We start from the raw sequence: 24,847 nt of genomic DNA, 5'->3' as shown, positions 1-24,847 counted from the left end.
ATCAGAATTCCAAAATAATTCTTTAAATGTTTTCTTTTATATATTTGGTGAGCAATCCTGCAATGTCTGAACACATATATTCATATATTTATCTTGAGGTTTAAATCAATATATTAATATTTCTTGGAGTCTCTTTACATCCAATATATTGGCAAAAAGAATGAGCATATGGGTTAGCCATTTGTAAAAGATATTGTAGAGAGCAAGGAAGATGACCTTAATGGAGATATGCAGAAGCCGTTGCCTAGGAAAAAGGAGCTGAAGCATATAAGTCCAGAATGGCCAGATAGCATTCAGAAGCAGCTCAGAGAGAAACCTCTCTTCTTCACTGAACTATAAGAAGCAGGAGGAGGTACAGCACAATCAGACTTGTAAGATTCTGCTATTTCAGTAAAAGTAGTTTTAGCCTTCCTGTGGAATTGATTTCATGACTGGCATACCTAATCAGGCTGACAGATATTTTTATTAAGTTAGCTATACATGAATATAGAATCTATTCAAAATTTGAAAAAGATTAATAATATAATGCAGTCCTAATTTATTGACTGTTATAGAGTGACCTTATAAGACAAGATGTTTATGCGGTTTTGATAGAACTGGTTATTTTGCAGTTTCTCGAAAGCATATATAACTCTACTAATGCCTCTATTAACATCACTCTTAAATAAATTGTGTTGATGGGATGAAGCCCCTTTCTGAGCATAGCCATTTTTCATTCAATAATCTACATTGCAAGATGACTGATGTTAACAATATTAAATATGGTGTTTCTGATATTACTTCAAAGTTTAAGAAGAATATTTAGTATCCATTTTGTTCAAACGTTTCTAAGTTTTCTCAGTGAAGCTAGCTTTTCTGTCAGGCTGTTGGCAATTGCCTGAACTGAAAGTACGTAAAACTTTTTCCAAGCATGAAGCTTGGAGTCCTCATTAAAAAGTTTAATAAGTATTTTCCTTTTAGAACCATTATCTTGGGGACTTTCTGAGTCTTTTTCTCACAGCTTTATGGTGAAATAGTGAGGAGATGGATATTTTTAAAATATATAAGGGCTGGGTTGTTTAGGTAACAGACACTTGAATCTGTATCAGTCTGAAGACCAACACTTACATTTACTATTTACTGTGTGTTAACAAAACTATAGTAGTTACACTGTTTTGAAACATAGTCAATGTTTTCTGAATGTGAGCTTCAAACTGTTGGTATTCCCTCACATGTACTTTATGTTCTAGGTTAGGATAGATGAATATGATTATTCTAAACCAGCCCAAGGACAGCAGAAGAAATCATTTGAGCAGCATTGGAGAAAACATACTCTCTCTTATGTAGATGTGAAGACTGGGAAGGTATGGAACATCTCCTTGACTTTAATATTTATCTAGCTGTATGTTACTTCTAGTAACACGGGCCATGAAAGAGAATGATTAAAGAAATTATTAGAAACAATAGAGAATATTCTGCTTGAAGGAAGGACTTACTGTATTTATGTCTTGCCTTTCCTTGAGAAGCTCAGAGCATCAACTGTATGCTTTTCCCATCCATCTTTTTATTTTTTTCAATATCCGAGGCAGAGAAGATGAAAGCTGAAGGCTTCCTGGCTGCACTGAGTCTAGACCAGGAGTCAGCAACCTTCTTCTGTGAGTGGATGGCAGGCTGCTCTCTCCTTCTCTGCCAGATGAATACACTGACTTTGGGAGGATTTGTAATAGAATTATAAAGTTGAATTCTGTTTTAGGACCATCACAGGCCAGGTGGATATACAGGTAGTCCTTGCTTAACAACCATTCGTTCAGTGATTGTTTGTTACAACGGTGCTGAATGAATGGTAATTATGACTAGTCCTCAAAGTTACGGCAGTTGCAGCACCCCTGCAGTCATGTGATCAAAATTTGGGCACTTAGCAACTTCACCTCCTCCCACCTTCCTATCTCCCCCACATCTCTGCCCTTTTGGCAGCCCTGCACTCTGCTGCCACTGCCTACCCCTGCCACTCTGAGCTGACCTTTGTCATCTTCCTCCCACTGCTGGCCCAGGATCCAGGTGCTGGGTGCAGCCCCAGGACGCACAGGGTGGAGGCTTGTTTGCCGAAAGGAGCTCATTGTGCTGGCCTGGGGAGAAGGCAGCAGGACGGAGCTGGCAGCTTGCACAGAGCAGGAGAAGTGGGAGGTCCTTATCTGACGATGGCATTGTCCTTGCCTAACAACTGCAATCGGGACTACTGGAACTGCCATCACTAAGCGCCATGATCATGTGATGTTTCACCTAGTGACTGCTTCTTTAGCGACATAAATTCTGATCCCAATTAACGTTGTTAAGTGAGGACTAACTGTACAGGTAGTTTTCAGTTTAAGGAGCAGTTCTGTTCTCAAGGTCTGTCCTTTAGTTGAATTTGTATGTAAGCCAGAACAGTATTATTGTATAATACTGCATAAGTAGTATTGTGTAATTAACTTGAACCATTGTGTATTTAACTTGAATTTTGCTACAGCAGGCTCCATTCTTAACTATGGGTCATCTGTAAACTGGGCATTCTTAACCCGGGGATTACCTGTATTTCTTTTTGGGACTATAGACTGGATGATTTGGGGTGGCGGGCCAGATTGAGCCCATGGGCCATAGGTTGCCAACCCCTAGTCTAGACCATCATTATATCAAAATAGTGTAATGTGTATAATCTTGCCTTTTTAGAGTCACCAATGTGGCTTACAATACTCCCAGTTTTGCTTTAAATAAATAACTTAATCATCTCTAGTATATGATTCTTGGGCATCTGCTAGGTGAGGAAACTAGAATCTACTACAATTGATGTAGGACAGGAGATTGGGATGATGAATAAAATCTATTTATTCATGCTATAGGAGGTTAAATAAAACCTCTTGGTCCTGCTTAGATGGTCAGCATATTTGTTAAAGGCTCTGTACAGATCCTAGGGGAACAGCATCTTACATGTTTCTATCTTGTTCCATACAACTAGGGATAAATTTGTAGAAGTATGTTGGCATGGCTTTAATAGTTTCAATACTTACTAAGCCACTTTACAGTGTAGGTAAAACTTAAACTGGTCTGGAGAATGAAGATTCACTGAAGTTAAATATGACCTGAAGTTTGAATTAAAATTTTGCTATACAAGTTGTGCCACTTAAGTTACCGAAATAAAAAATACAATTTCAGCATGAATGTGGTAATATTTCTTTCACAGACCTGATTTCTTTCACAGAATGTTCTTCATATAGATATTTTAAATATTTATGGCAATAAATCATAATAAATTGTAGAATTGATTAGTATCAACTTAAAGCATAAAATTGGAATTCTGATAAGGCAAATGAGAGGAAAAATATGCAAATAGTACTTTATTAATGGGATGTACCCTTCTTTTTTTAAAGGTTACCCTGAATTATAGACCTGTAATTGATAAAACCCTGAATGAAGAAGATTGTGCTACAGTTCCACCAGCTATTCGCTCTTATTAGTCATTTTGATTTGACCTTTTTGTTCTTTAGGAGTTTCTTAATGCACATGCAAATATACCATTTATTATGAGGCAGCTATTATCCATTGCAGTAGATAAAAATAGCATGTTAACTCAAACTCTTCAAAATCCAAAACCTGTTTTAATTTTATATCTGTTTCATGTGTTATAAAACTTAACTTTGAGACATGAGCTGTATATTGCAATCTCAAAATGTTCTTGCATGCAAGTCAGTTTCTAACTTTCTCAGGACACCAGGAACTCTGCTCATGGTTTGCATACATTAACTTTATTTTGATTCTCCAGCTCTGTAATAATTTCTAGTCTGTTATATTAAGAAAATAAATGCAGTATGATGGAAATGAGGGCCTTTTGTTGAACATAATGTAGAACATAATTTAATAGATTGATTTATGCTTACAGAAATTATTACTGCATTATAGCTTTTAGTAACCTACATTTCAGATGACATTTAAACATGTAATTGCTGCAGCCATAACTTATGATTTTATGAAATGCTACAAAATCAGATGTATTAAACTTCAAATGAGCTTTTCTTATTTGTTACAGACTCTAAAACTACTTTTTTCCTTTTCATTTAGTGAGATACTGAATTAAAATAGGTGTTTTAAAAACAATTTGGGGTAAGAGAAATAAAAGTTAAACTGATAACTATTAGAGTGTTTTTGATGTGCATCTGATGAGTCATACCTTACAAATGTATGTAACTTTCTAACGGTTGTATCAGTGATAAAATAATTGGATTTCATTGTTAAAGTGTCTTACAAGATTTATAACCATTCTGATTTTTGACTGCATGGACATTAAATTGGCTTTATATATGCTGTAACTTTAAACATGAACATATTAAACAAAAAAAACGCTTGTATTTTCACTCTTAACTGTTGCATGTGTATGTTTTTAGGTTCTACAGAATAATCCTAATCTGATTTGGACTGTATCATGTGCAGATAAATATATTTCAGATTATTCTGTTTTATAAAGGATGAACTGTTTGATTTAATTTATCTGTGAAGCACATAACAGATGCCAGCTGCAGTCACTAGCTTCAAAATGTTGGGTGTGACTGAATGAAGCCCTGCCCTTTTTTACATGAAACACACATTAGAAAGGAGTGGGGCTTTGATTACTTGGTTATACCTGCCATTTTGAAGTCAGTGACAGTCACTGCAAACTCCCCTGTATATGTTCTTTATTGGGCATGCACCTCAGGTGCCTTGTGTCACTGTGGTGACAGTTTTTTTGAGGCAAAAAGATTGGTTTGCCTTGATGAGATGCTTTGCGTCATCTTTTAGCCTCAGCCCATCAACAGTAGCTGGCAGAAGATTCTATGCACTCTTTCCCCATGAACAAAACCCTTTTCCAATTATAGGGAACTGCCTCAGAAGAGAAGTGAGGTAAAGCAAAGTAATGTGGCTGGTTTGATCTTGGAAGCAAACAGTCCATTTTGCCTCCTTAAGCAGTTTTGAGTGTTCTTTCAAAGATATGAACACCATATTTATCCAATTTCTCTGAAATTCCCTAAAGATACAGAAACATCATAGAAATTATGTAGCACAATGCATATTCCAGGTTTTGTGATAGAATAGGTTCAGGTAGCACACTATTCAATGGTGTGTTAATTAAATATGTCAAAATGGATCCCTAACCATTTTGTGTTGTGAGTACATTTGGAATTTTGAGAGCATATTATCAATATTCTTGCAGAGTCACTGCCATCGTGAGCATTTGCCCTCACAAAATATCCACTTGTATTAGAAGACAAGGTTAAAACAATGAGATTGGTCCCTACCATTTCTTCAAGCCTTCTGATGTACTTTCCATTACTCTTGTTACCTGGACTTCTTTTCTGTGTAAGAAGGCACACTTCTGAACAATGCACTCAGCTATAACTTTGTTTTTCCTTTCTCTGAAGCATAGATCCCTCTGAACTGTATATGGCAACAAGGAACATTTTGGTAAATAAAACTTATATTTGAGAACAACACTTTGTTTTACAATTTACTAACTTTCCACTTATTTATTTTTAATTAAAAAAGACCCTAAGTCAAAGAAAGTTAGGTGAGGGGTAGAGCCTCTTGTATAAAAGGTAGTTGTTCATGGGACATTGACACCTGGAGATATTAAGTCATAAACTACAAAATCAAGGTTAAAACAACCCATGGTTTCTTTACTATCCTGTGTTAACCAGAGAAGAGCAAATTGCTTGAAATTAATGAGACTGATTCATGATTATTTCAATTTATCTAATCCACAATTGGCAAACTATAAAAGTATGTATTCATAAGTACTCATACAGTAATACTGACTTATTCTGTATTCAATTTTCTCCCCTTCCAGGAATTGTTTGGGATAATACTTTTACTATTTCCCTTTTTTATGAACAGCCACTCATCCTGAGCTCACTTTTTGGTGAGTTTCTCTTGTCATAATTGGTCTGATATTACTAAAGTCTGCTTTCTTGACATCCAGTGTACACATTTATAGTTTTTTTTAATTTTATTAAAAGTTTTAAAGAGAACATAAAAATTAACACAAACTAATACAGAATAAAAGAACAGAGAGAGAAAAAAGAAAAGTGCAGGAAAAAAGGTAAAAAGAAATAGAAAGAAGCTTCCAATTTCCTTTGCAGCAAATATTACAAAGTTCTCTTATTCCATGATTACAGAAAAAAGCTCACTTTTTTCCTATTATCCAATTTTTTTTCTAATCATCAAAACCACAAATCATAAGTGCATTTTTTTCTGTTTCATGCAAAACATCTATAAGAGGTTTCCAGTCAGCCATAAATGCAGATATTGTCTTTTCTCTAATCAAAGAAGTCAATTTAGCCATCTCTGCAAGTTCCATCATCTTCACCAAACATTTCTTCATTGTGGGTAGTGTCAACCCTTTCCACTTTTGAGCATATAATAATCTCGCTGGAGCTGTCATACATAAAAACAAAGTTCCATGACTTTTTTCTAGTTGCCTGTCCATTAGTCCCAAAAGAAAAGCCTCTGGTGTCAACTGTACTTTAAAAACTTCTGAATTAATATATGTATTTTTATCCAAAAAATTTTGGCTTTTTTACACATCCACCAAACAGGATAAAATGTGCCTTCATGTCGTTCACATTTCCAGCAAAGATTCCTTTATACATTCTGGACAATTTCTCTGGTGACAAATAACCAATGATACATCATTTTATAAAAATTCTCTTTAAAGTTAGAACATAATATAAATTTCAATCCAATGAGCCATATATTTTCCCATTTGTATATTGTAACCAAAGTTTTTAGCCCATTTTATCATATATTCTTTCACTTGTTCTGTTTCATATTTCAATAAAAGTTTAACATTTTAGCAATAATGTGTTCATTAGTATATAATTCTGTTTCAAACTCAGTCTTAAAAACCATAAAATCTTTTATCCACTTTAAATCTTTCTGATAATTGTACATAAGAAAACCATTGACAAGGATACCCTTCTATTGTCAAATCTTCTCTTGGTTTTATTTTACAATTCCCTTGAGAAAATTCTAGTACATCATGATAAGTTAATCATTTATGTTTACTTATAATTTCTTGTCTATAAAATGCTTCTTGTGCTGCAAGTCACAAAGGTTTGTTTAGGCAGAACCTAAATTTATATTTATTCCATATTCAAAGAATGGCCCACCTGACATAATGGTTTTTGAAATCTACATTAACCTTAGCTTTGTCATACTATAGTTATCCATGCCACCCAAATCTCAGATCATGTCCTCCTAACTCCAATAGCCTTCTATTTCTTAACTACACCCACACTTTCATCCAAACTAAACAACAGGCACCAAAATATAATTTCAGATCTGGTAGGCCCAATCCTCCTCTTTCCTTGGCATCTTGTACTACCTTATGTTTGACTTGTGGGTTTTTTTTTTCCTTGCCATACAAATTCAGATATATCCTTCTGCCATTGTTTAAATGGTACATCAGTTGTCAAAACAGGAATCGTCTGAAACAAAAATAAGGTTCTAGATAAAATATCTTAATCACAGAAATTCTACCCAACAGTAACAATTGTAGTTTGTCCCATCTTGACGTATCTTTTTTAACTTCATTCCATGTCTTAATATAGTCATTTTGAAATAACATACAATTCATATTTGTCATAGTTATACCCAGGTATTTTACCTTCTTCTCAATCTTAAAACCCATTTTATTCATCAATTGTTTGATCTTATATCTTCATGTTTTTGTTAACATCTTTGTCTTCTATTACTCTTGAAACCCACTAATGCCCCAAATTCTTTTAATTTACTCATTAAGAGTTCAATTTCCTTTAAAGGGTCTGCCAAAACCGAGTCATCCGCAAAAGCTCTTAACTTGTATGACTCTTTTAATCTTTACACCCACGATCCTCTCATCTCAATGTTCACATTTATACTGAATGGACAAGCCTCATTCACTCTACAGTCTACCACACATAGGCAGGGCCAGTAAGCCCCCAGATGGGCCAGCACTCCAGATAGCTAGCATCTTCAATTGCCAGGGAATCAACACCTTTGCTTCCGGAGTGGAACATGCCTAATGACATGTACTCTGGGGAACCTTCCCTTTCGATGTGAGAGAACAAAAGTTTAATCATTTTGGAATCCTAGCATCCAGGAGGGAAGGGGGAAAAGGAGTTTTGCTGAGCAAAATCAAAAGGAATTTCCCCAGCCTCACCCTTTCTGTTTAAGTCTTCACTTGAGGTATCAAAGAGAAATTGGAGTCTCTGTGTGCTCCTTTTATTCAGGCAGGAACCTGTACTCTATAATTGCAGAAATGTCCCTGGATTTGGCTGGCCATAGAATATATAAGCATTACTGGTTACAGCATTAGACAATCAAAGATTAGGACCCTATAACTACTACACAGCTCCTGGAATCTGCATCACTGGATTTTGACTAAATTTTTCCAAAACGTTAGCAGTTTCTCACCCTTTTGGACTGGGGGAACAGAAAGAATTCCATCATTACACTGAGATTTAGTACATCAGCCCTATGTGAGTCCCTATAAGCCCTAGCCTTGCCCCTTTCAGAGGCATCATTCACTGCACCATCCTGCCCATTGTAAGCTGGCTGCCCTAAGCAGGAACCTGAGTCAAACTACTACAGTAATCAAAACTAATGTAATTTCTTGTCTTTCTAACTATGAAGAAAAAGAAAAAAGAGAAAAGACTGACACCCTGTATAGTGAAATGCTAGAAACAGAAGTCTGAAAAAAGCTAAGCAGAGTTGTATCTGATTAGTACTTCAGTGGGAGACCACCAAGAAATCTGAGGCTGTTGGATAGACCGGGAAGTCAAAAGAACATTCCAGAAAGCAACAATGGAACACCACCTCTGTTTTACTGCCAAGAAAACTGCATAGGCATTCCCATGTAGACATCTGGATTCAAGATTGACTTAAGGGAGTGTAACCTTTTTAAGGAAGAATGAACTGAAATTTATATCTAATGGCATCCCATGCAAGACAGAAAACAGAACACAAAACCTGAAATGTTTAATGCAAAACGAATATACTGAGTAAGTTCAAGTTATCAAACAGTAATAATTTTCAACTTTGAACAACTATTTATCAAATCTTAAAAAGCAGAAAGAAAAGTAAATATAATAAAATTCAAGCTACCTCTGCATCAATTATCATCCTGGATGGAATGTGGGAGCAGACTACACATATACCAACTGGGCTCAACAGATATACAACTGATGGTTGACCACATTCTGAATTTCTCCAAGGCTGCTGGAATGAAAAATAAGGAAATAATCGTTTCCCCTATAATAAAAATACAAAATGCATCTATTACGTGAAATTATTTTCATTACTAGAGGTGGGAAAAAAGGACAGTTGGAGAATACTGTAGATATTACTAGGAAAATATACAGGCAAAAAAAAAATCTGAACAAATCAGGCAGTTTCTAATAACTTTCGTGTACAAGATCTTGCTGTGAAATAGGTACTGTTCTAATAGGTTCTAAGTCACAAAAAGCAAATGCGAAAAATTTCCAGTTGATAATAAACTAGCTTAGAGTAATTCCAGATTGCAAAATAGCCTGAGAGTTTTCGTTTCAAGGACGCTTCATTAAGTAAGATGGTTTAAAGAGAAATAAAAAGGAGGGAAAGAGGAAGAAATATTGCTAGTGCTTAAGTAGGCATAGGTGAAAATCTTCTGTGTTCTCGATTTTTCCCACGACTATCAAAAATGTATTTGCTTCTCCAAAAAGGACACACAAAACGCATCAACGTAGTCATTGCGCAAGCTCGTTTGCAAGTGAAGCATGCGCACTTGTTCAATAATGCGCCGGAGGTTCACTCGATCCAACTCTATTTTCCTTGTTCCTTTTTTTCCCCGCCGCTGTGTCATTGGCTTATTTTCTTAGACTCCGCCCGCTTTCAGCTCCTCCCGGTTTTCTTGATTGGCTCTGCGGGCCACGAAGTTTCCTCAAGTCGGGGTCCTTCTTCTACCTTTTTTGCACTGCCATTGGCTGCCTCTACTCTGTCTCCTGGCTCCTCCTCCCAGGTATCTACCCTTCCGCCACCATGCATCGCTCGCTGCCTCCTCTCCATCGTTTTTGTTGTGTGGCGAGCGGTCTCGCGTCCCAGGTCCAAAGCGTTCGCCTGCTGCGCTGCTTCTACAGTCAGCCCCTGCAACGAGGAATGGTGAGCGTGTAATTCCTTGTGTCGGGGAGGGGGGCGGAATAAATGCTGGAAGGTGACCTTGGACAATCTCCGGGCTGTCCCGGCTGCTAGTGTCAGGAAAGGAGGGAGGGAGGTTTGGACTCCACTCATTGTGGCCCTGACGAGGTTAATATGGCAGAGAGGAGTGAGGAAATGACGCCATCACGTTGAACGCCTCTAAAGTGCCGGTGCTGGAAGGCCCTCGCTGTTGAAGTTGTTTCTAAAATACAAATGCGTGCTAGTTGATACTAGTCAAGATGCAACCCAGGAGGAATGACAGTATCGTAGAGCAGAATATGCCGGTTGCTACATCTGATATAATCTGATAGAAACGAGAACTGAATATGTGAAAGGATAGCAATTTTAACAAAGTATCTCATACGTACCATTCAGAAGTAATCCGTATTATTTTCAATGAAGGTAAATAGATATAGGATTGCAGCATTGCTGTAACACTGCTGCAATACTAATAGTCAGCTAAAGCACAATCCCCACCTTCATGTACAACGAAACTCAAATTTGACTTTGGAAGCAAGACCAAAAATGTTTTGGGGAAAAAACCCCACAAATTCTTAACTCTGCTCATTTTTTTTTTTTTTTTTTTGCCATACCTATTTTTTTACATGTATTGAGATCTTTCTCTTACTGTTTACTAGGATCTTTCCTTTACTTACTAGGATTTTATTAATTCCTTCCAAAGTAGTTTTGACCAACCAAACTGTATTTGCTGTTTTATCCATTTTGTAGTGAGAATAAAAATTACAGAAGAGCATGGAGAGAGAAGCAACTCAGGGCAAAGATAGATTAGATAATGGTTTATGATTTTTTAAAACAAGTATTTGTTTCTGGTCCTGTTTGTTTGCTATTCCCTTAGTTTCTCCTCCAAGAGGCTTCATACCTATGAGTGAGTTGGCATGTAGGCAGTTCTGCTGGCTCTATGAGTATCAGTGTGTGGTAATGTAGCAGCTATTATTTGTCCTTGGTTCAAGTTCTGCTGCATCCCAAATGTGGGCTCTACGTCTTAGAGACTGTGGCAGTTGTATCCATGGATGTGGTCAAAACAGGCAAGATGGTGGTTGTAGCACTGTGATCAGAGTTCGTATACGTGTGCAGTGTTGATGCACATTCAAAAGGGTTGGGACTTAGATTGCAGTGCTGCAATCATCTTGCCTGTTTTGAGCCCAGCCTCCTGATGCTGCTGGCCTTTTGGACTGTGAGGTTAGAAACAAATGTCATAAATTAGGACTTCATGAAAAGATTTGTACACCATAGAAAGAAATGGAATATTGCTGTAAATGAGGCTTGTTAAGCCACTCAGTGCAAAATCAAAATCCTTGTCTTATAAAGTTCATGGCATTGTTATCAATGCACTAATGCTAAAAAAAAAGAAAAAATCCATGTGACGTATGCTATTGCTCATCCAACTGAAGAGAAAATGTGGATGATGCCTTCCAGAATCAAACTGCAGATCTTTCAAAGAGACATGACATATTTATTTATATATACCATTTATAGGGCTGCCCATTTCAAACCAATGACACTGGGGATTTTTAATATACTTCTTATCTGTTGGGAGATAAATTTTGCCAGGAGTTCTTCCAGGAAATTCCTGATTTGTCTTTTTGATATCTTTTTCTTTCAAAGAGTAGGAGACAGCATACGAGGATTAGTTTTTCTTGACATGTTATTAACCAGTAGGGGACACTTTGACAAAATGGAAGTCACTGGAACATCAGGTCATTATGTTCATGTAAAGATGATATTTTAAGGGAAACTAAGTCTTTAAGAACGTCTGGTGTTAGTTTTGGAAAGGCAGGAAGCAAATAGGTTGAAACCAGACTAGACTATTACTATAATACGGGGCAAGAGAAAAGTGCTCCAGCTTAAAAAAAAAGACAAGTCCATTGCACTGCATGGCTGGGAGAAAAAACTGCAAGAATTTGAACCTTGATTTTGATACAGTATAAGAAGGACTTGCATTTGATACATAGCAGTTATTGAAATTCTTTCATAAAATCTTCATTAGTTTGCAATTACTGCAGCTATCAGAGACCTGCATCCTTGATTGGCTGTTTGTGCTAGTTCCAGTTCTAATGTTTGCTGAGGGAAACCTTAACCCCTGGAGAATTGGTGAAATACCAAATAACTGGAGGAGAGCAATTGTTCTTGTTATGAGGAAAGGAAGAAGAAAGGAAACTAAAGATTTTAAACTTGGGAGGATTCTAGAGCAGATCAGAAAGATATTGATTTCTACATTGTGACTTATACATTGTGTGGATATAATATATTTTGACAAAGCTTATAACAGAGTACCCCATAACATACAGATTTTTTTTTTTTAATCTGCTCTCAGTCGTTACCGACTCTGCAGTGACTGCTTGGACGAGTCCTTGCAGTTTTCAAGGCAATTGTTTCGGAAGTGGTTTGCCAGAGCCTCCTTCCTAGAGCAGAGCCCAGCTGGTGAGCGCAGGAGGCAGGGTTTCCATTGCTTCGCGCCCTTTTTGGGCGCACACAGTTTTTCGTGCTTACTGGCAACTGCTCCTGACTTCTTTTTTGCAAGGCGCCGCCAGCATTTTTCCTCCCACCGGAGTGAGAGTACCCATTTATCTACTCACGTGAGTTTTCGAACTGTTGGGTTTACAGGAACTGGGGAGGAAACAGGAGCTCACCCTGCTAACGCGAAGGCTGGACTCGAACCGCTAAAGCGTCGACCATTTCTGGCCGGCAACTTTCAGCGTCATTAAGCCGCTGCGCCACCGCGTCCTCCTACCAACATACAGATTACCAATCTAATTAAATGGATATATAACTGACTCAAAAATCATATTCAAAGAGTGCTTATCAATGGTTTCTTAACAAATTGAAGAAAGCTATCAACTGGGAAGCTGCAATATTTAGTCTTGGACCCTGTACTTGTCAACCTATCATTAATTACTGGGTGAAGAGTTGGAAGGAATGCTTATTAAATTTGTAGATGACATAAAATTGGGTGGGATATTATTATCCTTGAAAAATATTTAAAATTAAAAGGATTTTGACAGATCAGTAAAATAGGTTGAAAATAAAATTTAAGAGAGATACATGAAGAATTCTTCACTTAGTAAACAGAAATCTTGTATTGATTATTGTTGAGAAACCAGGTACAATGCAAATTGTTGATTATCATCTATAAAGCTCTTATATGGCTAAGTACTTGGATACCCTTGGGACTGTCTTTCTCTTACTGTTTCTGCCTGACCAGTAAGTTCCAGTTCAGCTGGACACTCCAAATCCCAGCTGTAAAGTATTGCCACCTTGTGCAAGCTAGGAGATGTTTTTTTCTCTGTAGCTGTGCGTACTCTGTGGAACAAGATCCCTCTGACGTTCTAATAGCCCTAACCCCATTGGGCTTTCATAAAGCTGTGGAAACAACTCTTTCAGCAAGACCTGAAATATGGTGTAATGATTTTTTCCCTGATAGTCTATCCTGATGGTTTAATCCTTTTCTGTTATCCTTCCAAATATATGGTTATGTAGCATTGTCTGTTTTGTTATTTGTATTTTTTGATGATTGTTTTAACCTTCATATGTAAGCTATCTACTTCAGTGAGATGGCATTCAGATAAGGAGGGGGGGGATACTTGCCAATTGTACTTGTGAAAAAGATCTTGAAATACTAATTGGTTTATATGGTTGCAAAAAAGGCAAATGCAGTCTTTTGGTATTCAGCAAAAATATTTTATTTTTCCAAATCATGGGCAATAGTTCTACTTCGTTTTGTTTATCACTGTCCCCCTTAAGTACTCTGTCTAGATCAGGATGTCACAAAGAGTCAGAGAAACTGGAACAGATTCAGGGAAGAATAACAAGGATGATTAGAGGAAAAGAACCTAATTGAAGTTAGGTTCAACCTAAAAGAAGCTGGGTGTTCTTCCTCTTGAAAAAAGTAGACAGGGATAAGATAGCACCCTTTGAATACTTGAAAAGATGTCTCACAGAAAAAAAACTTGTTCTTTATTGTTTCAGAGTGCAGATGTGAAATAATGGATTTAAGTTATACAAAGTTGGATTCTAACAGAACAGTTGTAATGGAATCAATTACCTGGGGGAACAGGAGTTCCCTTTCACTGCCTATGTTCCAGAAAAGGATGCCATTTGTCTGAATACTTGCATAGAACTATTCCCTTCTAACCCTGTGATTCCAAGTTAGTCCTTTTTCTGATGCTGTTACTAATCAGCTTTCTCTGGCTCTCTTGCAGCTATAAGAAATATTTCTGACATGTACCCTGTCTTCTGGGAATAGATTTATAAAGTATATGTTATGCATACTGTAATGCATAACAGTGAATTGTCAATTCAGTTTTAATTCAAAAAAATAAATACATCTATGTCCCAGAAAATAAAAGGCTGGAAAAGTTGTAAAATCTGTGATCTTTATTCGGCCGATATTTTATCCAAATATAGTTTTGGAAGCTAGGAGGAGAAGGTGCTGAAGCTAGAGATAAGGACTTGGTGAATTTTTTAAAAGGCCTGAGATTTGGGTGGAATTTGGTTTGGTTTTCTTCTATGTAGCAAGGAGAAGTACAGGAATTAGAATCTGATAATTTTCTAATTACAGGCATAGATTCTTGTCATGTTAGCTTTAAAGAAGGCAAAATAATCTATTTGCCCCTTTTTTCATGCAGAATCAGATATGGAAAAAGTGTCAAGCTTTCTCCCTATTCCTCAGTATTATTTTTGCCACTGTTCTTTTACTTATTTTCTCTAACCCTTTAGTATATTTTCCGTTCCTTTCCAGGTTCATCTGATTCTGCATTTCAGCTTTCCTGATTCCACCTCTATGACCTGGAGTTATCAGACTGTAACTTTGCCTAGGCTCTTAGCCCCTGCTTTGATTTCCTGTACATCTCCTTCTTACTTACCAGCTTGGCAGTGAGCGCGTATATTGAGCTATATAGGCCTCTTAAAGCTATTTTTCCTTCTCATGGGGATTGCATGTGCCTCTGCTTTGAGGATCTTGTTTTTCAGCATGTCCCATCCAGGATACTTCACTAAACTTTCAATTTTTCCTCCCATAGTTATCTTGATTTCTAATATGATGTAGTTGGTTTTCCAGTTCTTCTTGATTGGTTAGGATCAGGTCCAAGATAGCTGAACACCCTCTGAAAAATAATATTGACAACAAGGGAGGTAAAAAATGTCTACGGCCTTCTTCTTCTGGATGACCTAACACTTTTTTTTAAGCAAATATCTGTGTTGTTGGAGCTTCCATTACCATTCTAGGCTGCTCTCTTGAGAACTTGGTGAGTTCATTAGGAAGACATCATTCACATGCTTTGCCTGAATAGGTGACTTTGAAAGTGGTATCACTTTTGTTTCTTACTCCTTTTTATCTTAGCCAGATACTTTCACGGGAAGTCTTATAATATGAAAAGGTCTTGCAAAAACCATGCAGTCTCTGGCATAATCACGTCAGGCAAACATGCACTTTAGTCTGTGATCTGTCTCTCTTCTCCATCCCTGCTATCATGCTAGGTCACAGAGGAGGCTATAGCTTTTAATGCTGTTTTTAACAGCAATTTTGCCTTTAAAGGAGTATCTTAAAAATAGGTAGTGTTTGGAACATTTTTGGCTAAATTAATTGCTACATTCTGCCACTTTTACCCCTAAAACTAATCTGCATATAATAACTGAGCAAAACATAATCACACTTGGTACTGTAATATACTTGGATACTGCAATATACTATCTGGCACTTAAATAATATTCCTGGTTTATATGTGTTTTATAAAGGAACAGACAGAAGAATTAGCAGTTTTTACAAAACAATTTTAAGCTAAAGCAACTTTATTTCTTCTTGACCTTCTGTCCTGTGTTAATGATATGGTGCAATCATGTTGGCCAGTTAATTATTACAAAATAAATGTACAGCTATGGTTGAAAAAATTGCTTAAACTGACCTGTGATTTGGAAAGAAGTCATCAATAAAGCACATGTATTTGAAAGGTTTTGTACACTATTTTGTGACCTTGGATTAATTTAAAGTTGCTCTAATCAGGATCTTGGAATTTTCTTTATGGCTAACTTCACATAAATATTCACAGAACTTTTTCCAAAGGGAAAGGTCAGGACTGCAATGTAAGATGGGATTGTCATTTGTACATATAGCATCCAGTGCTACAACACGCTTATACATTTGGTTTGTGGGTGTGTTTTGCCATATTCAATGACAGAAATATATAGCCATTTAAAATATATTCTGGAATTTTTTTTTTACAACATTACAATATTGACATTTATAAATGTGGACTGTTTCCCATGATTTGTCAGAAAACAGGTTCCTGTGTTCTTTATAAAAATAGGAAAAGAAGTACAAAGCCTCAGAGGTGAAATACTCCCATTATCATTCTAAAATGATTAAAACCAGACCAAATGTTGAGCCTGGCCATATAACTACCAATATCATATAGTTGGAAGATTTCTTGCAATCTGGTAGCTGGCCAGAATACTAAATTGTTATCCATGACTTGGAAAATATATATCTTCTGTATAATGATTCCTGCAGTTCTCCTTAATTTCATACTGTCTTTGTTCTACCTAGAGTGGCCAAAGATTAAATCTGGTATCCAAAGTATAAACTCTACCATTTTGCTCCAGCCCTCCTTTCATCTGGAAACACTGAGGAACACTCTTTAGAGAATAGCTGTGGGGATGTCTTGCTATTGATTAATTAATTATGTGCCATCAAGTCAGTGCTGATTCTTAGCAACCATGTAGATTGTCTCCACGATGATGTGTCCCCAACCTGGTCCTTCAGATCTTCTAACAGTCATTGCTGTAAATGAGCCCATCCACCTTGCTGCTTGTTGTCCTCATCTTCCCTTTCTTTCTACCTTTTCCAGTATTATGGACTTCTCCAGAGAGCTAGGTCTTCACATCCAGAGTAGGATAATTTGTGCCTCAAATGAAAACTCTGCATTGATTTGTTTGATAATCCAATTGTTTTCTTGACTATCCTTGGTATTCTCAATAATCTTCTCCCACACCAAAAGCATCAATACTCTTTCTATCCTTGCTGCTTCAGAGTCCAACTTTCGTTTCCATACAGTGTTGCAGAGAAAACCATTGCCTGTATGGGTCCAGTCACTGGAGGTACAGACATATCCCAGCATCTGAATATCATTTTCAAGGCCTTCATTGCTACTCTGACAAGTGCTAGTCTGTGTCATTTTTCTTGACTACTGTTGATAGTTGATCCTAAAAGGCAGTGCTGTCCATCCCTTCAGAATCTTTATTGTCAATTCTAAGGCTGTTTGCTGTATCTGTTGTCATTATTTTTGTCTTCTTTTTATTTAATCTTGATCCCATTTTTTCACTGCGTGTAGTGAATAAAGTTAGTTAGTTAGTTAGTTAGTTAGTTTAAAGATTTGTAGAGGATGGCCTTGAGAACAGAAGGAAGACTCGCTACCAAGGTAATGATCAGATAAATTAAATCTGAGTCCAGGCCAAGAAAGTAATTTTTGAAAATGCCTCAGCCCCCCCACTCTTCTCATGTAGATATTACTATATTGGGTTTTTTTTTCCTTTTTAGTCTCTTTTTTTTTTTGGTAAGATTAAAGATTGTATTGTTAAAAATATAGATATTAAATAATAATTTTTAAAAAGAATAAAGTGTGAATCTTTTTATTTTGGGGAGGGGGACTTAGAGTCAGGGTTGACTCCTGGCGACTGCCTGGACAAGCCCCTGCAGTTTTCTTGGCAAGATTTCGGAAGTGATTTGCCATTGCCTGCTTCCTAGAGCTGAGACAGAGTTACTGGCCCAGGGATACCCAGCTGACTTTGTGCCTGAGGCTGGATTAGAACTCACAGTCTCCCAGTTTCTAGCCTGATGCCTTAACTACTACACCAAACTGGCTCTCCTTTTAAATATAGAAATAATGCTTTAGAGTTTAACTATAATATTTCAAATTACTGTCATTGTAGTAGCATTTATTTTTAAGATTAGATACCTGAGAAACATGACTAGAACCAGTTGAAATATTCTTCTGCTTTACCTTTACCAGTTGAAATATTCTCTTCTGCTTTCCCTTAACGTGAAACTTGAACATGAGCAGTTTGTAATTTATTCTGAGGTCAGCCCCTGCCCGTGTCTTTGCTGTTATAATTTGCTATAATATTATACTTAATATTATATTGTTATTAATAATAATATTTAATAATGCAGAGCTCAATTTTTAGTGAGAAACTTTGTTCTCAAGTAACAAACTGAGGTCCTTTCATAACATATATTGCTAGATTCCATGAGAAAATATTATGCAGTCATAAGGCATACAACCTCAGCTCCAGTGCTTATACTTAAGAGAGAGAAATAAGCCCTATCAGAAGAAAAGAGAAATTAAAACTTGCAACTTACCTTAAAGCTCAAGATTCTTTCTCTTTTGCACACATACAAGATGAACTTTTCCACTGCTTAATAAATATAATGCTGCTAGTCAACTGATATTTGAAAGAAAGATCACACTAATAGGGCAGGAGAATTGGTAAAAACAGTGAAAGACTTTATAGACTGTTACATATCACTCCCAGCCATCCTCAACAAAGCAGGTTTAACAGCACTAGGCTACTTTGTAGAGTCAATCCTATTTATTTACTTACCGGGCATGTGTATTACATTTCTACTTATATAAGTACTCAAGATGGCTTCCATTTAAAATAAATACAAAAAGTGTAAATATAACACATTAAGCACAGTAAAAGATTTGAAAGCTTGGTGAAAGCCTTACCATTTTTCTAAATATAGTTAGTAGTATATATATGCATACACACATACGCATGTCACAAATACAGATAGACATATAGACATTACTTTAGGAACTACTAGGCCTAAAACCGTCTATGGGAGCGTGGATTTTTAAAAAGCTGAAAAGAGGTTTTTAGAGAGTCATGATAGAGTTCAGTGGCTTATAAGTTTAATAAAAGAAAATTAAATGTGGTTTGGACATTGCTGACCAACAAAATCTATATTCAACATGTTATGCCAACATCACGCTCTGCCCTTGGCTTTAGCCAACGCCAGGTACCTCCTTAATGTTCTTGAACATCATCTGGAATTGAGAAAGCAGTAATGGGGTATCAGAGAACTGGTAAAATCTTGTATAATGAAACAAGATGGAATGTGTTAAAACAACATTGAATATAGACAACAGTATCTCGTTCTGTAACTTAAAATGCTACAATGTGATATACATAAGAAATGGAAGACTGGCTGAACAACTGAAAATGATGGACTCAGCCTTGATTAAATAGATGATAATGTACAGACTGGGCAGAGCTTCATCTGAAATATAGGTATAAGAGATGGATGTACTATGTTCTGAAGTGAAGATCTACCTCCATTCCACTTGAGGACTAAGAGCTCTTTCTTCTCCCTTTTGCTTGCTCGGCAAGCAAGGACAATTAGATATGTATGATGTATGATGTGTATATGTGGAATATCCTCTAATAAGCCTGCTGAAAATTGATTGGTCATACTCTTGTTTTGATGGTATAGCCTCCATTGTGGTATGCTTTGCCACTGTAAAATATATTCAATAATTTTTTGTAGCAGTGGGGATACATTTTCCTAGGGAGAACGTTTAAGTGAGAATAATAATTACTAAGTTGAACTGGCTGAGGAAGCATCTAAGTATAATTTGTGAATTTGCTCCTTGCCACAGTTGCTAAATGTGAATCTGATGACAGCTAAAGTTCAGGGACCTCTCCCATAGTGTAGGCATTCTTGGTTTTTTTGCAAGATGTATTAAATAATGATATAAAATTAATTAATACAATTTATAAGCTGCCTGCTCCCAACAGTTCTGGGTGGCTTGCATTTAAAAAGTAACAACAACAAGGATGACAAAAAAGAGATTATAAGCAGCCCAAAGACAACATATAAACTAAAAAAAACATCCAGCAGGGACTCAGCCTTCACCCTACCTCAAAGCCTGGGAAAATAATCAGGTCTTTAGTAGGTTTGTGAATGTCATCAGAGGTCCAAGGAATTTTTGTCCTCTTTCATTGACAGTTTCATTTGTTAGAATGTTATAAAGAACAAAGGGGTTTGATTTGCTGGAGAGGAATTGGTTGAAGAAGTGAAGGTGACCTTGGGAAAAAACTAATGTGTTATCTTTGAATTTGTGATATCTATGGGAGGAGAAATTTGGAAGAGTCAGACTTGCACTTGAATTTTCAAAGAGTGAATTTTGATGACTAAGGGAAGGTACTCTAGGTCAGATAGAGTGTCTTAAAATCCTAAAGGAGAAAAATATCCAGGAAGGTTGGGAAAACCTAGGAAATGAGGTAGAAGAGATGAAGTCTCAATTCCCACAAGAAGGAAAAATGGGAGAAATCTAAGAAGTCAGCATGGATACATGCAGAGCTTGTTAAAATGCTAAAGAGAAAAAGGGATACATATAGGAAATAATAATCTCCATAAACTGTAGGAACTCTTGTCAAAAAGGCAGACGCTCAGAATGAGCTGACCCTTGTGAAAGATATCAAGAACAACAAAAAAGTGTTACTAGAAACAAAGAAATCCAAAGAGTAAACGGTGAGTGGGTGGTGATGAGAAGGCAGAACTTTTTAACTCCTATTTTGCATCTGAGTTCTGTCAGATGGGAATTAAGAGCCCTATCTGGTTATCGTTGTGCCATTGGGAGGAGGAGGAAACTGCAGGGAGAAGGCAAGAGAGAACTTAACCATCTAGCTGGATGGATTTATATCCCAGAGAAGTGAAGAAACTAGTAGAGGTGATCATAGAACTCCTCTCAACAATCTTGGAGAACTTCTGGAGGACTACTGAGGTCCTAGAAGACTGAAAAAGAAATGTCATCCCCATCTTCAAAAATGGAAGGAGGAACACCTGGAAAATTAGATATGTCAGTTTGACTTTTTTTTTTTTTTTTTTTTGGTGTCTTCAAGTCAGTTTTTTGACTCCTGGTGACTGCCTGGACTAGTCCCTGCAATTTTCTTGGAAGATTTCAGAAGTGGTTTGTCATTGCCTGCTTCCTAGGGCTGAGACAAAGTCTGGCCCAAAGTCACCCAGCTGGCTTCGTGGCTAATGCAAAACTAGAACTCACAGTTTCCCAGTTTCTAGCCTGGTGCTTTAACCACTACACCAAACTGGCTCTCTAGTTTGACATTTATGCTAGCCAAAGTCTTCAAACAGATTATCAGACAACATATTTGTGAGCACTCAGATAGACATGTCACAATTACTAGGAACCAGCATGAGTTTGACACAAATGAACAGTGCCAAACTAATTTTATCTCCTTTGATTAAGTTACTGGCTTAGTTGATCAATGGAATATTATGTCCACCTCAGAAGAAGTGTGGATTTCATAGAGTCACAGGGTTGGAAGGAACTTTGGAGGTCATCTAGTCCAACCCTCTGTCCAGTTTTTCAGTACAGGCAAATGCACAGAGAGGGGTCTTGAGAAAGAAAGAAAAAATTCCCTGAAGGCTTTCGTGTCTCTGCTGTGACCTCTTTCTGTCCTTTAGAATTTCTAGCATTTTAAGTCCTGACTTACCACTCTCTGAGTTGCTGGTTTTAGTGCCTTTCTGCTGAGATAGATCCTTCTTTTCTTCCTGTAAGGCAGCTTTCTTTGCATTCCAATTCTGCCCAATTTCAGCACTTTTTAAAAATTTGTTTTAAAGGTTTGTGGCTACTTTTTCTTATCGTAGTTGATAGGGCATTCTCAGATTAAGGAGCAATCTTGACTGGGTTTTAGCCCCCTCACCAGGTTACTTTTGATTCTCATTTATTTTTTAAAACGAGAAAAATTTTCCATCAAAATAGTAAAAAAGTGACTAACATTGAACTCTTCTATCCATCATCTAATAAAATAAATTGCATAGATAAGAAGTTTGCATCATCCTTCTCTTAGAACTGTTTATTTTCCCTTTTAGAGTACCAAATTAAATTACAACAGTCAGTTTTAAAAACAAATTGCTGTGCCATAAGGGAGGTATCTCTATAAATGTAAACACAGTGCTTGATGCCAGCAGTACCAGCCTTATTTTTCATTCTATTTCTCCTCACTGATTCACAGTAGTTGAAATGTTTTTTTATTGGGACATGCATTTTTATACATGCCAGTTTTGAAAACAAGAATATTTATGTGTACTGTATCTTTACAGTGGCTTTGGGTTTTTTTGTTTGTTTTTGGTTTACAGGGAAAGTGGCTTCATTTTTACACTTGGATTTGTCTTTTCCCTTTTTTAGGCTAGTCAGCCATCTTTTAGAATTGAATATGATACTTTTGGTGAACTCAGTGTTCCAAATGACAAGTATTATGGTGCACAGACTGTGAGATCTACAATGAATTTTAAGATTGGTGGTGCAACTGAACGGATGCCAGTAAGTGATTCAAACCTGAATTCATTCTCTGAATGTAGACTTAGATCTAACATAGATGCAAGCTTACTCAAAGTTAAAGGTTAGAAGTATAGTGGTACCTCGGGATACGAACTTAATCCGTTCCATGACTCTGGGCGTATCCCAAGTTGGTCGTAACCCGAAGGAAATTCGGACCACGCGTCAGGGGTGGGAAAATGGCCGGGTGCAGCGCGGTGCGGTGCGAAAATGGCCGGGCGCCGCGCAGCGCAAAAACGGCCGGGCACCGCATGGCGGAAAAATGGCCGCGGACCACGTGTCGGGGCAGAAAAATGGCCGCAGACCACGTGTCGGGCGGAAAAATGGCCGCGGACCACGTGTCAGGGCAGAAAAATGACCGTACCCCGAGGCAGAGTTCGCACATCGAGGTAAATTTTTGCAGCCGGAGCTGGTTGTAACCCGAAAAGTTCATTAGTAGAGGTGTTTGTATCCCGAGGTACCACTGTAGGTCTTCAAATTGGGTCTGCTTCTCATAAACAAACAAGTAAGTGGAAGAAAGTATGAGAAAGTAGGCCAGTGTGCTGTTGCCATTCCTAATTCTTAAATGCTAATTAGTTAATATGTGTACCAGACCAATGCTAGCTTGTGTTTAAGGTGTATTTCTTATCTTTGTATTTTAGAACACTCCACAATTAATTTTATTTATCACTCAATAAATAACCCAGGACTATTTATTTCAGTGGTTTAGACAGCAACAAGGATGCATAATTAAGAACAGTGTGGAAACATTGCCTTGATGTTCTTCACTGGATATTTTGGTTATTTTGATGTATTTTTTAATACTAATTTACTAAAAATTACAATTACATAGATAAAAAACGAATACAAACTAAAAGAAAAAAAGAAAAAATAGAAGGTGCAGAAAAGAAAATAGAAAAAAATAGAAAAGAAAGAAAAAATAAGACTATAGTAAAGAAAAAGAAAACAAATATATAAAGAAATTGCTTCTCCCTTCATCACAAGTATAAACAATTTTAGTAACTTATCACCTCTTAAAATACAACAAATGATCTCCTCTTCCCTTATTTATTTGTTTGTTTGTTTGTTTGTTTTTCAAATTTGTCACCGCCCATCTCACTATGAGGTGACTCTCGGCAGTTTACAGTAAAAATAGAATAAATTGTGATTAAAATAAATAAATATTAATTAAATAATTACAATATGTTCAAAACACACTTCCTTTATAATACATCCAAGAGGCAGATGTTAATCAGATGTTAATAAACTCAGGGCGCATCGTCAAGATGCCAGCCATCCCCAGGGTTGATTGTATCTTTCCTCGCCTCTGGCAAGTTGGCAGAGCCAAGTCTTCAATTCCCTGCGAAAAATTAGGAGGGTCAGGGCCCGCCTCACCTCTGGGGGGAGAGTATTCCATAGGGCAGGGGCAAAGGCAGAGAAGGCTCTCCTCCTAGGAGCCACCAGTTGACATTCTCTCACTGATGGGATCCGCAACATGCCTTCTCTGCCAGACCAGGTAGGACAGGTCAATGTAATGGGGGTGAGACAGTCCCTCAGGTAGCCTGGACCCATGCCATGTAGGGCTTTAAAGGTAATAACCAACACCTTGAATTGGACCGGAAACAAACCGGAACCAATGCAGCTCCTGCAGCAAAGATATTACACGTGCCCTCTTGGGGCACCCATAATTACCCATGCAGCCGCATTTTGAACCAGCTGTAGCTTCTGGATACTCTTTAAGGGTAGCCCCATGTAGAGCACATTGCAATAGTCTAAACGAGAGATGACCAGGGCATGAGTGACAGTTCAGAGGGACTCCTGATCCAGGAAGGGGCGTAACTGGCGCACAACACGACTGCCACCTGCTTCTTGAGCAGGAGTTGTAAGTCTAGGAGGACCCCCAGATTATGCACTGGGTCTGTGGGGCAGTGCAACCCTATCGAGAATCGAAGATGGTAAACCCCCAGATATAGAGGGGCCTCCAATCCACAGCCATTCCATCTTAGCAGGGTTCAGTTGAAGCCTGTTTTTCCCCATCCAGACCCCCACAGCCTCCAGGCACCACGAAAGGGTGGTCACAGCATCATTCACATCACCCAGGATGGAGATGTATAATTGGGTATCATCTGCGTACTGATGATACCTCATCCCATGGTGGCGGATGATCTCACCCAGTAGTTTCATGTAGATGTTAAACAGGAGCGGCAAGAGTACTGAACCCTGCAGTACCCCACAACAGAGGGGCTGTGGGCCAGACCTCTCACTCCCAATCAACACCGATTGGTACTGACCCTGGA

General features: G+C 37.5%; 2 protein-coding genes and 1 long non-coding RNA gene across 4 annotated transcripts in view; 2 read left to right on the top strand and 1 right to left on the bottom strand.

Annotated features, from left to right (window-relative positions):
- The window catches only part of SDHA (succinate dehydrogenase complex flavoprotein subunit A), a 45,600-nt gene extending 41,229 nt beyond the window's left edge, over positions 1-4,371 (top strand). Inside the window, exons 14-15 of the mRNA XM_088149102.1 lie at positions 1,230-1,343; positions 3,384-4,371. Coding sequence (XP_088005228.1) covers positions 1,230-1,343; positions 3,384-3,470 — 201 coding nt within the window. The 3' untranslated portion in view covers positions 3,471-4,371. The remainder of the gene's footprint in view (positions 1-1,229; positions 1,344-3,383) is intronic.
- A 949-nt stretch (positions 4,372-5,320) lies between these two features.
- On the bottom strand, positions 5,321-9,806 carry LOC148217202 (uncharacterized). The gene is made up of 3 exons (XR_015798304.1): positions 9,127-9,806; positions 7,367-7,469; positions 5,321-6,646 (listed from the first exon to the last, which is right to left on the bottom strand). It is a non-coding gene; the product is annotated as an uncharacterized LOC148217202 (long non-coding RNA).
- Positions 9,807-9,931: 125 nt separating this feature from the next.
- The window catches only part of FH (fumarate hydratase), a 37,986-nt gene continuing 23,070 nt past the window's right edge, over positions 9,932-24,847 (top strand). The window contains exons 1-2 of one of the 2 annotated variants that reach the window (XM_088150335.1): positions 9,932-10,158; positions 22,422-22,556. In XM_088150335.1, the coding sequence (XP_088006461.1) occupies positions 10,039-10,158; positions 22,422-22,556 (255 nt within the window). In that variant the 5' untranslated portion in view covers positions 9,932-10,038. The remainder of the gene's footprint in view (positions 10,159-22,421; positions 22,557-24,847) is intronic. The other variant, XM_088149821.1, reaches the window with a different exon arrangement.

This window comes from Python bivittatus, unplaced genomic scaffold, assembly GCF_059951505.1.
Source record: "Python bivittatus isolate LINGU-HERP-01145 unplaced genomic scaffold, Pbiv_v1 ctg000000_np1212, whole genome shotgun sequence".
Classification (NCBI taxonomy): Eukaryota; Metazoa; Chordata; class Lepidosauria; order Squamata; family Pythonidae; genus Python; species Python bivittatus.
Note: the sequence above shows the minus strand (reverse complement) of the source record. Positions and strands in the feature narration are given on the sequence as shown.